Source organism: Trachurus japonicus, chromosome 15 (genome assembly GCF_045865225.1).
Source record: "Trachurus japonicus isolate A0001 chromosome 15, Traja_1.0".
Taxonomy (NCBI): Eukaryota; Metazoa; Chordata; class Actinopteri; order Carangiformes; family Carangidae; genus Trachurus; species Trachurus japonicus.
This window is the reverse complement of record NC_140921.1, coordinates 17,722,536-17,739,925: the sequence shown is the minus strand read 5'-3', so window position 1 is coordinate 17,739,925 and position 17,390 is coordinate 17,722,536. Positions and strand designations below refer to the sequence as shown.

At 40.2% G+C, this 17,390-nt stretch overlaps 1 protein-coding gene across 2 annotated transcripts in view; it reads right to left on the bottom strand.

The window, feature by feature from the left end:
• Nucleotides 1–17,390, bottom strand: part of hpse2 (heparanase 2) — a 56,943-nt gene that overhangs the window by 23,532 nt on the left and 16,021 nt on the right. Inside the window, exons 4-5 of one of the 2 annotated variants that reach the window (XM_085800110.1) lie at nt 2,645–2,684; nt 593–762 (exon numbers count right to left, since the gene is read on the bottom strand). In XM_085800110.1, the coding sequence (XP_085656236.1) occupies nt 593–762; nt 2,645–2,684 (210 nt within the window). Of the gene's footprint in view, nt 1–592; nt 767–2,644; nt 2,685–17,390 lie in introns of both variants that reach the window. The other variant, XM_085800111.1, reaches the window with a different exon arrangement.

Sequence of the window (17,390 nt, the reverse complement as noted above, 5' to 3'; positions counted from 1 at the left end):
AAAAACTTGAATCCTTTGGTAAAAAAAAAGAAGAAAAAAAGTCCTAGTTGACCAATCCTTCACTCAAGTGAAAGCCCAAACCCTTAAATTCTGTTAATTATGTATTTGAAGTGACAAGCTCATTAAATGTTTGTGGGTGTGAAGGTTTGCAATGAGGTGCAGGAACAGAGATCCATCCCTTCTCTAGTTTGCTGCAGATAGTTTATGACTGGTTAAGTTAGACATTGACAAGTTTATGTGTTTTTTGGGATCAGGTTACGGTTGTTGACATTCAGTTAGTCTGGTTCTGGTCAAAATAATGAGTTAATAGAGGTTTAGTGTTCTCTCACTTTGAAAATTCTTCATTTTTCTTTGCGAGAACCTTTAAAATCCGTTAAAAAAGTCTTTGATCTGTGACTAACTCCATTTCACTTTTCTGATACTGAAAGCAAATATTTTTTAACATACGAGTCCAATGATGTGAAATGTAGGTATCTCACTGTCATCAATATCAGCAACACACACATAATTTTACTTTTTACAACTGTCATGACTGTCATGTTATTTAGGAGGCAGTGTGTGTGTGTATTGATACAGGTATTGCTATACTGACCGTTGCCCAGTTCCCAGGAGATGTTGTACTTCTTGCCAGCGCTGTACTTCAGGAGGCTCAAGGTGGAGGAGGTGTTCCAGGAGTTGTCTGGGTTTCTGTGCAGTGCATTAAGCCCCAGGATCAGGTGCAGACCAGCACAGTCGGCAAAGTTGTACAGTTTGTCTAAAGACCTGGCTGGGAGAAACCCACAAAGCAGTTGTAACTTTGATTCTTTTATGCATCTGCAGTCGCCAACATAAGAAACATGACGGAGACCAGACCGAACTCACTGATCTACTGATTCTCATATCCGTGTAATGTGGGGATACACTTCTATTGTTCTACAGCCATATCTGGAGCTCAATCTTTGCTGCTCTCTGTCCCACGTGTATTTTGCAGCCATCTTGGTTCTCTTATAATTTCTTGTAGTTTCATGTAATGGAAGAAAATATAATAACCAGCTGTTTTCACTTTTCAGCACAAACTAAAAGCCTTGTTTGCACAACTCAAGAGAAATAAAAATTCATTACTGTAACACGATCAGTTTGATCGTCAACCTGCGTAGCTAAACACCACAGCGTTGGTTATACTACGTTACAAGGAACTCTGCGAATTGTCAAGCCTGAGAAAGGATACAAAATATTTTAAAGATCCCCAAATGAAAACAACTAAAGTCATTGGAAAAACATTGGGTTTGTCCATTTAAACAAACAAAGCTCTTTCCCACGTGACTCTTAAAAACAGGGTGGCTTCTTCTGAATTCTTCAACCTCAGTAAAATTGTAACATTTAGCAAAAGGAGATTGCGTTTCACAAAAGCGATGTGCATGGAAATACTGCGTCTACTGTGTTTTGGATAAACTGTGAGCTACTGCTGGCATTTACTCTGATTTATTCTGCAATCAGTTGTCATGTTCCAGGTACTGAGCTTTAAAGCGCACGTGACCGCACGTCCATTTGTACACATGACAGCTGAGTCTCGTCTTCAGCAACATTCAGTGAGAATCCAGACGGACTGATTTTCCCATCATGGACTCCTGTGGTGTTGTGCTCCTCAAAGCAGCTAGCACAAGATTGTTCTGTTCTGCAGCTGACTGCTCACTCACGTTTATGTCTGCTGTCTCCATCAAAACACATGATTCTTACTGCGCAGTAAAAGGATGAGCGCCTGCCACAGATGTTGGCATATGGTACGAGTGCCAAAAGTGTTTGTTTATATTCTAATGTGTGACTGCAGGCTCCTGCTGGATACCTCGGGCTCTTGTTTTGAAATTTAATCTGTTTGGAGTCATTCCATTATCATAAATATTACCCTGAACTCCGACCCTTATTTCCTAGGTTCAACAGGAAACAGATGAAGACTGTTTGCCGGTCTGGTTCCTGCTAGAATTTGCCCTCCACTGTGGGTTTGGCACCAGCTGAGCTTGCCAACTGATAGCTCCTTTTAATGTGGGCTGGTGACAAAAGCAGAGCAGAGCAGGGAGCATGTGAGGTTATTCTTTTGGATGCAGGTCACGCTGTTTAAAAAGGATGCAAGCCTTTTTAAAATTCAAATATCCAATAAAAGGATGTGAGAGATACAAATGTCTGAACTGAAATTAGAGTCGTAACACATTTGAACGCTGAACAATGCTTATTATGTCACGCATGAGCTCAAATGTTGTTTTTTTATTCAGCATTTACCGTGAGCCTTTACTTCCCATAGAACAGCGGTTATGTATAATCCACAGAGCAAATAGAGAGCACAGAAAGATTTCTAGTTGCACCTGGCATTAATTCGGTTTCCAGCAATGGAAGGACAAAGCCTGAAAACAACAACAAAAAAATGCTAACAATGGTTTTATTACACACATCACTCTTTGGGAGTGTATTACTCCTGAGTAAACTTTCTGTTCTCCATCTCATTAATAACCACCAATAACGTTATTATCATAACTGCTATTATCATAACTCCTTCCCTCTGTGGTTAAATCGGAGTGGTGTCTGTTTGCAGGAGCAGAGTTAAGGGCAACAGCAGAGAGAAAGTAGCGCCAGATGTGGCTGTCAGGATGAGTGATTCCAGGCCTTTCCTCACCTGACATCTGAGCAGAAGGCGACCAGCCTTGCTCCAAGACCTGCACACACATCATAAAGGCATCATGAGGTACATCAAGCTACTAAAAATACTGTTTCTCTGCTGGCAGGTCTGAGAGCAGCATGTATGATCAAATAAATGTCTACGTGTTTATGTGTCAGTTTGGTTCCCGGGGAATTTTACTACTGATTCTATTTAACCAGTGGCAGAGAAACTTATACATGGCTTTTCTTGTGTCTCTGTAATTTAAAGGTATGTTGAACGGTCAGGTCAAAGGTAGAAAAACAAATAAATAACCTGCACTACTGAAAGTTTGATATTTCGCAATTGCTACCTTGCAAAAGCACAATAACATACCGTGCGATTTCTTTTCCTTTTCAACATTTGCACAGTGTATGTTCATTCATATAGTCACACTCCTTCAACATAGAAGAGTTACAGAAGTTAGAATTTAATTCATTTGTTAATATCAATTGCAAAGCTGAAAGAAATCTATTCTAGCCTAACAGCCTAAAATATCAGCATCAGATTCTTGATGGGAGAACTAGTTTAAATTTGTCATAATGTAACAGAACCTTGACTAAGTTGAATATCAGACATAAAGACGACACTATGAGCTCTGTGAAGTTGTGTTTCGACATTTAACTGAACAAATGTTTAACCTAATTAAAGTTCTCATAATTGGCAGATAAAGCAGTGGGGAAAATAATGATTAGTTGTAGCTGTAACATCTGATATTTGAACAGTAGCCGCTTCATACTTTAGCTAATGCTACAGTTAACTGTGACTTTGCCTTATCTAGGGTAAACAGGACAAACAATAGTGGCACTCCTTGGGAACAGCCTGTCCCTTTAATTGTGGATAATTCTCCATTCGCCTCCAGGGGAGCAGATGCTAACATTTCTGTTTAGTTGCGCACGCTAACAATGGCTACTGGCCCAGGCTCTGAGTATAGTATGACTGACCAGGATAGCAAAGCTTTCATTTATTGCCTGACAAGAGTTAGGGCATCTTATGCTTCCCTCCAATGAGAGGAGGATGCTGGGTAGATCCACCCTCCTGGTGTCAGGAAATCTGCAGATCAGTAAGATCAAACATGAAAGAGCTCTTACACGGACACTAGTGCGCCCTGAAGCTAAAAATGTGTGATCTCCGTCGGACCAAAATAATGACATTACCAAGAGACCGTGAATTTGTGTGTATGCACAGGAACTTTGTATATGTGAGCTGTTACGGCTTACCATCACATCTGTTTACACACTGCAATGGAGAAATGCAGTGAATTCAGTGAAATATGGAGATAAATGCTGAGGTTGGGGTGAAATAGCAGCACTTATTGTTATTGGACAGTCACTCTCCCAAATGGAAACAATACAAATGATCTACTGTTTCACAAACACAGACATAGACAATAAATCAAGCAAACGTGAAATTGCCTTTACTTCTGTTGAATGTATCAAACCAGTAACAAATGGTGCACATCCTAGTGACACTGAATAATCTCTCAAAGTCAACATCATTATTCAATTGGCTGTTTTTGTAAGAATGGTAGTTTCTTATGCTGTAATATAGTTTAAAGTGGGTCTCGGAAATTCTCTGCTACACGTAGCACAATGAAGGCCTGTCTGAGAGGTCAGACTTCAGTGGACTCACTCAACTACAAACTTCTCTTTTATCTTAGAAACAGTCCTGCCAGAAACAAGCAGAACAAGCCCAGAAAAGCTGTGTGCGCCTGCATGTGTGCGTATGCGCCTGTGTGTATGCGTGTGTTAGCGTGCCTTTGTGTGTTTGTATGTAACGGAAAGAGCGGGGTCTGGATATTGTCAAGCTGTCTATCTGATAGAAAAGCCAGCTCAGTGAAGCAGAGAGGCCGGCAGCATCAGTCAGCGCTATGCCTCATTTCTACAGTTCTGCATATCCCCTCTAACTGAGGTACACACAGGTCTACGTACACTCGGCCTGTACGCGCTCACACAAACAGTGTTTGCTGGTTTATGTACCACCCACATCAACCAGACACCCATCTGAACTTTCCAATCCCACTTTCCTCTGCTGTTGCACTTTTGGTGAGTTACTATCAGCTGACAAGACAAGACAGTTATCTCCTCGTGCAGCTAATTTAACATTTGTTTTCATTTTAAGTTGAAAGGAATCACTTTATTTACATTGTGTATCCTTCCTGAATAAGGAAACACCTACAGTACTGCTGCATGTTAGTTAGGTTAAACTTAGAAATTCAACGTCTTTTTTTTTCTCCTCACCAGGAAATGAGTTCTTGATGGCATCTCTTTGTTCTGCTGTGGGATGGATTGTTCATTATACATCACTTTGCACAAAAGCCCAAGCCATGGGAATATAACTGTACATCTTAAGGGTCTCATATTCAAGATTTTCTATTTCTAAAAAGAATAAAATCAGTTTTTTAATAACGCATTTCAAATTAACATAAAAAATACTCTATATTTAGAAATGATATGTTTGTTCGAAAGCTTCAATATTTAGATTTTTTAAGCTGACATACGAAAGCATCATTATTCAGGAGAATGAATAGGCTAAGTCAGGTTACAGTAAAACCTGCTTTGGCACAGTTTAGCTGGAAGTGACTTTAACAACTGGCATCCATCAGTTATTCAGAGGGAACAAACAGCATCTTCTCAAATTTAAATCTCTATGATTTGCAAAAACAACTCCTGTCTTGGACTAGAGATGCAGATACATTCCTACATTCCCGCTCATTTGTGCCTTGGGAGAGAAAATGAGGAGTACGGAAAAAACGTTGTTTTCTATCTCTGGTTTCATTCAGTACAGTAATATAATGACTTACTGCGAGACACAGCTTACTGCCACAGCAAATGTCAATTTGGATGTTTAGTCCCATCAAAGTCAGTCTGGGACATACAAGCACACACACATATACACACAAAGAGACTTGAGCTGAGTTCTGGCTTGCTTTAAAAGCCAAATCAAAACCAAATCCTCCAGAGACATGTGCAGACAGGGGAGAAGGCTGTTTAGAGAAATTAATTCTGAGCCTTTTTTCCTGTTTATGGATACAATGTGTTTTTCCATATCTAAAGATGCACACGTAGCACTACAGAGAGCTTAAGTGTCCACGCTGCTCATGAACACAATCTTGAATCGTAGCTCAGAGAACAGACTTAGGAGACAAAGACCCTTAAATTCTAGATAATAATTTCATACTCAGAAATACATGTGCATGAAATCCCATCATGTACGCGGATGTAAGGGCAGAGATGCTTGTAATTTTCTCTGGCAGCTGCAACAACTTACATCAGCTCGGACTGTGCAGTGAAACACACACGGACACGGACAAACACACACACACACACACATTAAATAGGCATTATGAAGTCAGTGGGGACAATATGGTGGAGACGGATACTCTCAGACTGGACATCCATCAAATTGTTCTTTAAATGCTGAGGACAATTGTTGATGACAGTATTTAAGGTTTTACCAGATGGACTGCGAAGTAATTTAACATTTATGCTCAACACACACACAGACAAACGGCACGACCGCTCATGAAAGATTTGGAAGTAAACTGCTAGAACATCCAGGAAAACCCAAGTGTGCTGCATTTATCATCAGCTCCTCCATCATGGCTTCACTTCTCTCCACCAGCCCCAGTGGTTCGTCTAGCAACTCTCTGCCTTCTGTTTCTCATTGGACCAGTTCCTCCACTAACCAGATCCTCTGTGGCTGCAGAAAAAGACACTCTGACTGGAGCAAGGTCATCTAAAAGACTGACGTTTCCGATTCGCAATTTAAAAGAAAAAGAAAAAAGATAGTCAAAAGTTTAAGAGCAGCTATATCGATGCAGTTTGATCGTTCATCCAAATCGGTCAAAGCCAGACCAGGATACTGTTACGGTCACTGTATCGAAAGCTATTAAATGCGGTAGTTTGCTATGTTCGCATGGTGTATCTGCGACTTATCCTGATGTTAACTTGACACTGCATGTTAGGGTTGCGCAGAGGGAGAAATGTGGTTCCAATATAGTGCGAGTCTGTGCTGCTCCACCAGTGTGTTGCACAGAACCCTAACGCCTCCATGTTTACACACACACACACACACGCACACACACATCTCCACATGGACTTTTCTTTCATACAGGGTGGCTCCACTCCAGCAAAAACCATTCAGGTCAAACCACTTTTGTATTTTGGAAGAATGCAAGATATGTGGAGGGCACCTGTTTTCAATTCTGTTGGTAGAGGGGGACCGATGTGTTTGTGTGCACGTGTGTGTGTGTGTGTGTGTGTGTGTGTGTGTGTGTGTGTGGAAACAAGAGTGTGAGAGAGAGATTACCTCAATCTGTGAATTTGCTGTGACTAGACCTGTGTGTGGCCCTCCTCTGTGTACCCAGTGTAAGGAGATGCAGAGCAAGTCGGCAGAGCTGGTGAGTAAGATGAGTGGTATGTTAACATACACTGCTCTGGATGTAAAGTACATCCACTCTCTGCCGCTCCGTCTGTGTATGTGTGTGTGTGTGTGTGTGCTCAGGCCCAGGCAACAGGCTGCAGTAGACAACAAATCAAAGACAGAGGAGTGGACAAAATAACATCAGCCGCCTTTCATTGGTTTTGGGTCATGTAACTCAAACCACTTGTTGGGGGAACAGGGTGTGAGGGAAATGTGTATGGGGTGTGAGTGGTTTTCACATGTGTTTGGCAATGGCCACTGTCTATCACTCCCTGATGGGAAAAGTACGCTTTTTAGATACTAATGACCTCACTGTGTTTGGCTTGTAAAGAAACAAGGTGTGTGGAACCATTTGTTTCCCAGGAGAGAAACATTTTCAGGTCTCCTCTCCTTGTTTGCACTGCGGAGCTACCTACAAACCACAAACAAACACAAGCAAAAGGAGAGGGAGTTGAACATCCATTACCATGAGATAAAAACATCTGATGAATCATCCTGTTTGTCATGAGCTGACAGGCAGTTTAGTAACTATTCAGCTGTAATGAAGACCCATCTCTGTCTAAGGCAAACAAATATCTTAGTTACAAGTAGCTTTTGAAATGCTACAAGCCAGAGTAAAATCACAACAGCCAAATCTTGAGTGAGTTATTTCCAAAGTCACTGTTAATATTAGGCTATAAATAAAGGGAAATTGAAAAACGAAGCCTTTTGAGATTCATTAGAAATGCTCCTTTAGTACTCAAGCCTGTGAGTGGGCGGCCCACTGTGTCTTATTGACAGCCGAACTGGCAGGGGTGCAGAGTCAAAATGTAAACAAACTTGTGTAACTGTGGCTTACAAGCCAAGGACAGATAGTATTCTGTTAGCAGTTGTGTTGAAGAAAAAGGAGGACTACAGCATTTACCCTTCAATGGCACAAACCCGAAGCTGCAATTATCAGTTTCTTTTTTAAACTATTAACAATAGATTAACTGAAGATTAATTAGGCTCATTAGAACGTAGCTCCTCTCAGCTCTACAGAGCGTCAGAGCAGCTTTCAGTTCATTGTTTTGGTCTTTCAGGCCACAACCTCCTTCAGCTCACTCTCACTGCTCTGATCAGTGTCATGTCCAGCTGTGGCAGGCATCTGGTGTCTGTGAACTCCTTACTCACTGTGTTACCTGCACAGCCCCAAACACCAGAGAGACAAAATGATAGTGAATTACTTGGCAGCTAATCACCTCCACACATTACGATGCCAGACACATAATTAAAAACAAATGTTAATGATGCTGCTGGATGTGCAAATGTGCTCTTTGCCAGTACTTCATCCATGACGAGTGAAGTCTTACAAGGTAATTTCAATGTTGTTTTCCATTACATCCAAAAGACAAAACAATAACACAAAGATAAATTAAAGCAGACCTTATATTTTCAAAGTGCTTACAGTGCTACACGTGACTACCTCAGTACTGTCTGTGCAAACTGATGTTAGCAGTGCAATATTCCCTGGTGGATATTTGTTTGGCAAGCCAAGGTCCAATATGTGTCCAACATGTCTGACACGTGTCCATGCTTGTAGTTGGGAAAGAGATGTTAGCCACAAAGCTAATACGCCTGTTTGAAGTCTTGTCACAGCACATTGTGTCATGTCACCCACTGCTGTCTGATGGTGTCACTGTAATTCAGCCAATTACTGAACGATGACAGCTTGATGACACAGAGACAAGTGTATGTACTTACAGGTCAAGACACACAGACACACACATACACACAGACAAAAACAAAAAAAATCAAACAGTGTTTAAACAAGAGCACATGATGAGTAGTTATCTATGAAGGAGGTCTGTATGCTGTAGCATATCGTTTAATCTCTGTGGGACATCAAAGGTTAAACCTGATTTAAAGAGAAGGCTTGAAAGGTAAATACAGCACAAGCTACAAAAATATCCAGCAAGTCCAGCAGACTCCACTTCTGTGCAGCATCTCTTTGAACAGCATTAAGGACAAGATAAAGATAGAGGCGTCAGAGCCATACCTGACATTTTTACGAGCAGAGATTAGTAACACTGTCACCTCCAGAGAGGGTGGTTGTAAAGCTTCCACCTCTTATCTGGTTAGCCATCTTGTCACACACCTCTGCTGATGCTATAATTGAGCACAGATTGCTCTGTAATTGCAGAGAAACAAGACTCCTCTGGGCAGACAGAGTGAAACAAGAGGGAGACTAGCCTTGGGCTTTACTGCCCCTGAACCATCAAAGAGTTTGGACGTAAAACAAGGTCTGCAGCCCTTCTCATGAAACACCTGCTTAGGCAGCAAACACAGCGCAGATCACTGATTACTCATCCAGAGGAAGGATGTTTTTTGAGTTTAGTATGCGGCAAAAGCCGCTTTTACCACCTGGAAATTCATTATGTTCAAAAATCGAAAGACTGGAAAACCAAGGGCAAACAAAACATTAGTTTTGGGGTATTTAAGACATTTGCTACATTCCCAGCTCAAGAGGAGTATCTTTGATCCCAGGCTGTGTGATGGATGAGGGTTATGGAGACCAGATCCCAAACAGGGCAGCAAAGCAAACACAGGGTATCCCAGACTCCCTTTCACTGCTAGAATAATCACCATAATCACAGCAATCATCTTCCACTCTCAAACTATATCCACACACATTACTTATGTTTCAGTTAAACAGGAGGTTCTGTCTTCAGCTGGACAAGCAGAGCCAGATTAAACAGTTAAATAATCACCACCTTGCATGACAACAGTTTTACAGGTTTATACATTCATAATATCAGATGCCGGGAAAAATTACGAAATGTTTTGAAGAATGGTACTACGTAGTGTATTGACCACAATGACCACATAAGCCATTTACTATTTTGTAATTTAAATATAATGACATATAATTAACCTAATCAAATATAATTGAATGAATGATGGGATAACATTTAAAAAATATATGTCAGAATTTTATTATTATTTTCAGATAATATGTGTGCAAATGTGACCAAATGTCTGCCAAAATAGACAGGTTTTTATTCATTTACATTTTTGGGAAATTTAAATGAAATACAACTTTTAATGTTCATGTATAAGATACATTTCTCAAGGTTTATCTAACACATTGTAGCCAATCATATCACAGTTTAGAATAATCCAAGAACAATTTTGGAGGCTTTAAACTAGTTATAATACGTTTTGGACTGTGTCATCAGGATCACACAAAAAAGTACTGCGCCCATTTAAACCACACTTGGTGGAGCGGTTGGGAATAGGCCGGGGAGGAACCGATTTAGTTTTGGTGCACGTCTAAAGGAACAGATGCCAGAAAATTGCTCACTTTCCTAAACATTGCAAGATGACACCTTTTTTTTGACATTTTTTCAGTTCATCATGAAATAATGTATGGATGTAGATATGAAAACAGGACATATTCGTAGCTTTGGCCTTGGCAAAGGTATGTGCTCTGCTGAGTGCCACTCGTTATCACTGTGGTAAAAATAATGACGTGGCACTTCAGCAATGCAGCTCATGTAAAAAGAAAGAAACAAATCATCACAGCTCCTCCACAAGATACTGGCAAGTAGAGGACAAACACTACAGGGGGCACCTGCCTTAGCCAGACGGACAGTCTCTCTTCCCATAACTCTTAACTTTTAAGTCCCATTTGAGTTTCTGCAGCAACCCATTATAACAAGGCTGGGACTTGTCCCAGCACTCTGATGGATATTCCTGCCAGATGTTTGTGGAGAAAGAGAATGAGACTTTTTCCATCCATTCACCTTAACAAATATCTCCCACAGTCTCAAACCATCTTTTCATCAGTCTTTATTTCCTGCTGAGTTTTCCTATGGTCTGTCTGTCAAGCAGCTAATGCTGGCTAATAAAAATCTGAGCACATTTCCACACTTGAAAACATTTTTGTTCTCCGTTTGTTCTCTCCAGCTACACTAGGAAGCATTGGCAGAGGTTTGCACAGAGGTGAGAGTTTCATTTGTTTTATTATTATGTTTTGTTCAACTAGTCCATTTGGATGTTTGAGGTTTGGAAAAAGACAGCCTGCTTTAGTGCTTTCACACTTGTTTGTGGTGGTGCTTTCAAGTGATGGAAAAAATCATATTGTATACGAAATCATGAAGGCATTGCATGCTAAATCTATCACTCATATTTTTTTCTGTTTTAAAAAGAAATACCAATTCATTTACACCCGCTGTAGGAAACCTCACAAAATACACAGATCTGTCAAAATGTTACCACACACTCATAAGACTGAATAAACACTAGTATTTATTTGTTTCACTGATTTGCACAATTGAGAAAACCATATAACCACAGAAAAGCATTCCTAGTAAATCAACTGTAGCAAAAAGAAAAATAAATGTCTTTAAAATATTCTGACCCATAAAACTTATTAAAAACTTTTGTCTTATTTTACACTTTGACCAACAACAATATATGATGAAACTAAAGAACCAAATGTCAAAAAAAAAAAAAAATATATATATATATATATATATATATATATATATACACAGTATATATTTATCTATTTGTTATTTTGGTTCTACAGTTATTTATATTGTACAGTTGTTCCGATGTTCACTAATGGTGCTTTAGCTCAACACGTTTGTAGCACAGGTTCTGTTGAAATGTGCTTTCATTTGTGAAAAAAAGACAAAAAAGAAGAAATGGTACTGAAATTTGACTGTAATAAACTAAAGTTAAATTCATAGACTAGAGATGTAATTTGGACATTTAGTCCATCTGAGTCATCAACAGTAACATTGCAGATGACACCAGGAGTCAGCTTATGTAGAACAAGGTGCATTTTAAAGTGATTTAAGTCGGCACAGAGCAACCGGTTCACATCTGGTGAGAATAAGATGTTTAGGTTACATCTGGAGAATTTCAAAATTGTTTCATGTTGGGAGGAGAAGAACCTCAGAGGAGGTTTTATAAGATGAAAGGTGTCCTGTAATATCTTTAATGTCTACTCTCACTGTTACTGTTAAACATAGATCACAGGGGACAACTGTGAACCCAAACATCTGAACCACCTGAATCCAGCGGATTATTCTAAATTTTAGACAAATACAGTCTCTTTTGTGCTTTTATTGTAGTTTTTCTAAAAACATGAATGAAGACCTTGGATTAAAAATCATTTGCTAATAGAAAGCATCTTATTTTGAAACTCCTGGTTGATTATTACCTGAATGCTACACAGGCTTATAAGAAGAAAAAGACATTAAACTAATTTTTTTTTAAAAAGAAAATGGTGAAAATCAGTTGTGAACATCACAACAGAATCACCTGCAGCATCATTCAGCACTCAGATGCTAATGTTAGTGTGAATGTGTAGCAGCTCTCCTCAGCTTGGCTCTGCTCCACTGACTTTGTGGACCTACAGTGAAGGGTTCTGAAGGCAGTGGAGTTCAGCAAGGAGAGAACAAGCGATGTAGAGCCAGGCTATTAGTGTTGCGAGTGGGGCATGCTGGCTACATCAGACCCCAGGTTTCCTAGTCTGCCAGGGGACGGACCAGTCCAAGCCAAGTTAGCCAGACATCTGCTCCTGGTTAGAGGTGTCGGCTCCTGCCATTCACAGCAGAGGTTCAAAACCTCAGGGAAAGGTTTCACTTGGCCTCTTCTTGCCTGGGCCACTGCAAGCAGTCCTGTACGCTCCCTAAGGGAATGCAGGTCTGAAGAAAATACCACAGAAAATTCAATTCCATTTTACCTTTCCGTGCTTCACTCCTCTGACCAAGGCAAATTTCATTACACACTTATGGACTCATAAAATTCCTTCAATAACATAGCACTGTGTCCTGCAGACCAGAGTTCCTTCAAAATCAAACAGCTTCATGAGTAAAAGGGCTTGGAGGGCAACCAGGCATGATCCAATCATGACTCTCGTCCAGTTCTTTCTTTCCCTCTTCCATCATTTTGCCTTCTTTCTTTTTTTATGTTTTCTTTTTTTTTTTTTTTACAACACATAAATAACTCCATATTAGAGATAAGACATATTTATTTAATAGGTTTTAAATGGCCGGCCATGCTTAAAGTGATGAAAGGCCATAAAATAGTTTACATATTTTGTTTGTCATCTTGTAACCATCCATCAGCTGGCATCTAATAAAATCTCCAAATAAAAACCCAAGGCACCAATTATGGGATACTTATGCCAATTAACAAAAACAGAAACAAAGAGAGACTCTGGCAAATGAGAAAGAAAACAATTTGGTCACACATATAACATTAAGCTTCCATTACTGCTCTAATGAGACTATAAACTTGTCGGAGGTGTCTGATCTTAAGACGAAGCCAAACCGCTATCTGTTGTTGGTCTCAGTAAAAGTAGGTTACCATCGTAACAGCCAAGCCTAAACTGGCTTCCATATGTGTCTGCCAAAGTTTCTTGCATACTTTTTTTTAGATTCACAAACAAACAAATATCCGGGCTTTGACGGAAATGTGGGTTCTGACTTTTAAGACTTCTTCAAACCTTCATCCGACCTAAAACACAACACAGCCCGTTGTGTTTCTCTTGTTTCAGTTTAGAGCTTTTTTTTAAACTGGATACAAGTTTAAACAAAAAGCCACGCAGTAATCCATTACTACCCAAAGCCGTTGAGTAATCAGCATCTTTCACAACAAACAGAGATGCAAATATTTCAATGTCAGGCAACGCCGCTTGTGAAGTCAGTTTCCTTTTGAGACTTCGGCTTTCAGCTGTTTCCTGGAACTCTGGATTATGTTGTTTGGTTACCGGGTTGTTTGTTATTTAGCTGTTTGTTTGACAACGTCTGCACTGAATCATTGTTTTGGAAGATAGCTGGGCACCTGTAGGGTCGAAGTTTCAAGAAGAAAACAGGAAATCAGACCCTTGCTGAGATTTTTTAGTACAGATGTATGAATGGTTTGATGTTGGTGGTGAGTATAAAAAGACCGTACGCGCCAAATACCTGCTGATAAAAGTGACGGGTAATTAAACTCATCAAATCTTCCTCTACACAGCTGTTCTCAACAGTTAACAACGTGCTTCCTCTACAGCTGAGCATGATGTTACATATTCATGTTGCAGGACAGGAATTCAAGAGAATAAATGTGTCAGTCTGACACTGAACCGTCTTATTTAATAGATAAGTCGGTGCCAACAAAGAAGCCCCGCAGGCGTGTAAGGAGATGTTGCATCAACACAACAATTCACGATTGCATTATCACAGCGAGGCACAAATTTAAGTCAGAGTGAAAGAAAAATGTTCTTGTCCTTTATTTGAACTTCGATAACTTGTGTGCTCTTTGCCAAAGCCGCATCGAAGCGTTGAGACCACATTTTTCCATCTGTCATCCAGCCTCACCTCACTACTATTGTCGGAAATTAATCTCTATGAATATTTGTGATTATTTACGGGTATTTCAAGACCCTGGAGTGACAGAGAGGAGACGAGCGAAGGAAAAACCTCTCACACGTTTCATGCTCATCAAAACCGCTTTACCGTTTTTTTACTTTTCATTTGCTTTTAACAAGTAACAGACGGATGTTTTTCCCGAGCGCTGCAGACACCCTCGTAACACACTGAATAATTAGGAAGTAGCTTCTTCACATATCCCTCCGAGGCACATACAAGTTGTCTTTTCATGTCAGGGTCAGAGGACAGGGACGGCCAGCAGCGATGCCCCTGGAGCAGGTAGAGCTTTAGTTTCTTTCTCAAAGCTTAAAACAAGGACGGACATGTTTTCTCAATTACCGTTGTTCTTCTTTTGTTGATTTTCTTATTCCACGACGACATGAACGTTATCTTATGGTTTTACACACAAAATCTGCTCATAGATTTAACAGAAAATTAAACCATGAATTGTCCTATAAAGTACATTTAAGAGTATTGTCAGCTGTATTTAAAAATACGCACATTTTGAAGCGGGGGAAATAATGTGAAACATGCATGGCTCTGTTTCCCATCTGTAAGTGTCAGAGGTAACCAGAAATTGACGCCAGTTTCTTAGTGGCTTATGAAAGGTTTTTGGAAACACCCTTTTTATTAAAGATGTTTTCTTTAGAAAGCTCTGACGATGTTATTTGTGCTCTGAGGCTGTTGAGGAGCCTAACAAGTGTGAAGCTTCTGAATCCTAAGCACATGTTTGCTCAACCTTGAAGGCACAGTTTTACACCACAGGTGTCGGCCGGGCCTTTGGCTGGGAGCATCTCTAAACTTGCTGGGATGGTAAAAACATTGGTTCAGAACAAGAAGTGAAAACACTCTTTGTTGGTCTTATACAAGGAAAAATGTTTTATTCATCTTTAAATGTTCTTCTTTCCTTTTCCTCCTTTTTTTCCCATCTGTCTGTTGCTGTTATTTCACTTTTCACTCCCTCCATCCCCCTTTCCCTTCCCTCTCTCTCCTCACTCTTAATCTAACTTTGTTCCCTCTTGCTCTTTTTTTCTCATTCTGAGGGCTGAGAGCTGCGCTGTGAATCTCCAACGCAGCAGGACACCATGGTGTGATAGATGGCCTCTGACAAGGTCCAACACAATCCAACCAGCCATATGCTCCGAGTGAAAAAAAAAAAACTGCAGAATTAAAGAGGATTCACAAGTGGCCAGAAGAGAAACATGCCAAACTCTTATGCAAGCATCAGTTTCTGGAGTTTACAATAATATATGTGTGGGGGGCTTTGACACTGCGAGATTAATGTCCCTGGTGCTGGAGTACAAACACTGGCGGGCATTTCCACAGTAGGCAAACTCACACATTCAGGGAAATGATTTATAAGAGGAGAAACAATCAATTTTATCAAAACGAATAATTCAAACTATGATAGAAAACTTAAGTGTAGATACCATCTTGGATACAAACTAGATGAGGAACAGATAATAGTGCAGGGAAGAGGAAGGGCTGGCTGGATTAGGACATATTTTTGTGACTTTGCAGATACATGCATTGAAAATGCACATATAAGATATGTAATTCTGTGCATCATTACAAATCATGGGAGACAAGTTTGCTGTTGCAAATGAATATCATAGAAACACAATCACTTGTAGACAGAAACTGAATTTTCATTTGCATTAGTGAGATTCAGCCTGACAGAGAAGTAAAAAAGGCGACAAGTTGTATATGAAGATATCCATTACTGATGAGGACTGCTCAGTCTGCACTGTATTCTCTAACTTCAAGGAAAAAGGATACGCTTTTCCTGAACACACACACGCACACACACACACACACACACACACGCTTACAGAAACGCCGCAAACATTTGTGTGACGCTAATGAGTGTGTTAAATTCCAGGTTGAAAGAAGTGTAACATTCACTAACACCAGGTCAAATCCCCTCTCTAAACAGTGGTTACAGCTTCCTGACCGCTTACTAGCCCCCTACTTCCAGTTCAAACTTTAATAACAACGCATGCATATGGAGAAGCACACACACTCACGCACACATGCATGCACACACACGCACACAGGGCAATCTCATAAACAACGAATGACAGCCTGAGAGTCAAATTAAGGAAATAAAATGTGTCTCAGTGGTAATGAAGGAGGCATGTTTCCCCTCAGGATAACAACTTCATCTGGATCCATACCGAGCTCAGACACACACACACACACACACACACACACAGAAACACATTGGCACACACATACTCACTCAAGAGGTAGTGCAATTCCTGCAGCACGTCTATCTCATTGGTAAGAACTGGCTACGAACAGAACAGCAAAGAACGCAGTGCCATGATTTGAAATTTGACACTAAACGTATGTTTTCTACAGTTCTGAGGAAAAATGTGGAGGTTGGATGTCATGCCAAACAATCATAGGGAAGGAAGGACTGCTTTCAAACATTTCCCATGCATCAGGCTATTAAAATGACATTCATTTGCAGGTTGCTGGCACTTGTCTCAGGGCATATTGCGAGCACATGGAATTGCATGTTATGTCCATCCATGATTTAAACAGTCTAGGTATTCTTTCGATCAAGAAAGAAAGAAAAAAAAACAGACACTTCTGGGTCTGTGCAGGCCATGTGGAAAGAGTAAAAGGGAAAAAGCAGGCAATATGGCAATCAAGGGTTTGTCACACTGAGCTGACATCACTGTGTGTATAATTTTAAGCTGACAAGTAAGATGTAATGAACCCAGCCAAATACATAAAATATAAGGTCGTGTAATTTTACAATACATTCATGCTCTAACAAAGCTCCTTTGTCTAAAGACACTATCATGTGTTACACTGTAAAAATCCTCAATGTGAAAATCTGCAGTAGTACAACAATGCGCCGCAGGGCTTTCCTATCCCTCGTCACCGTATACACGACCATG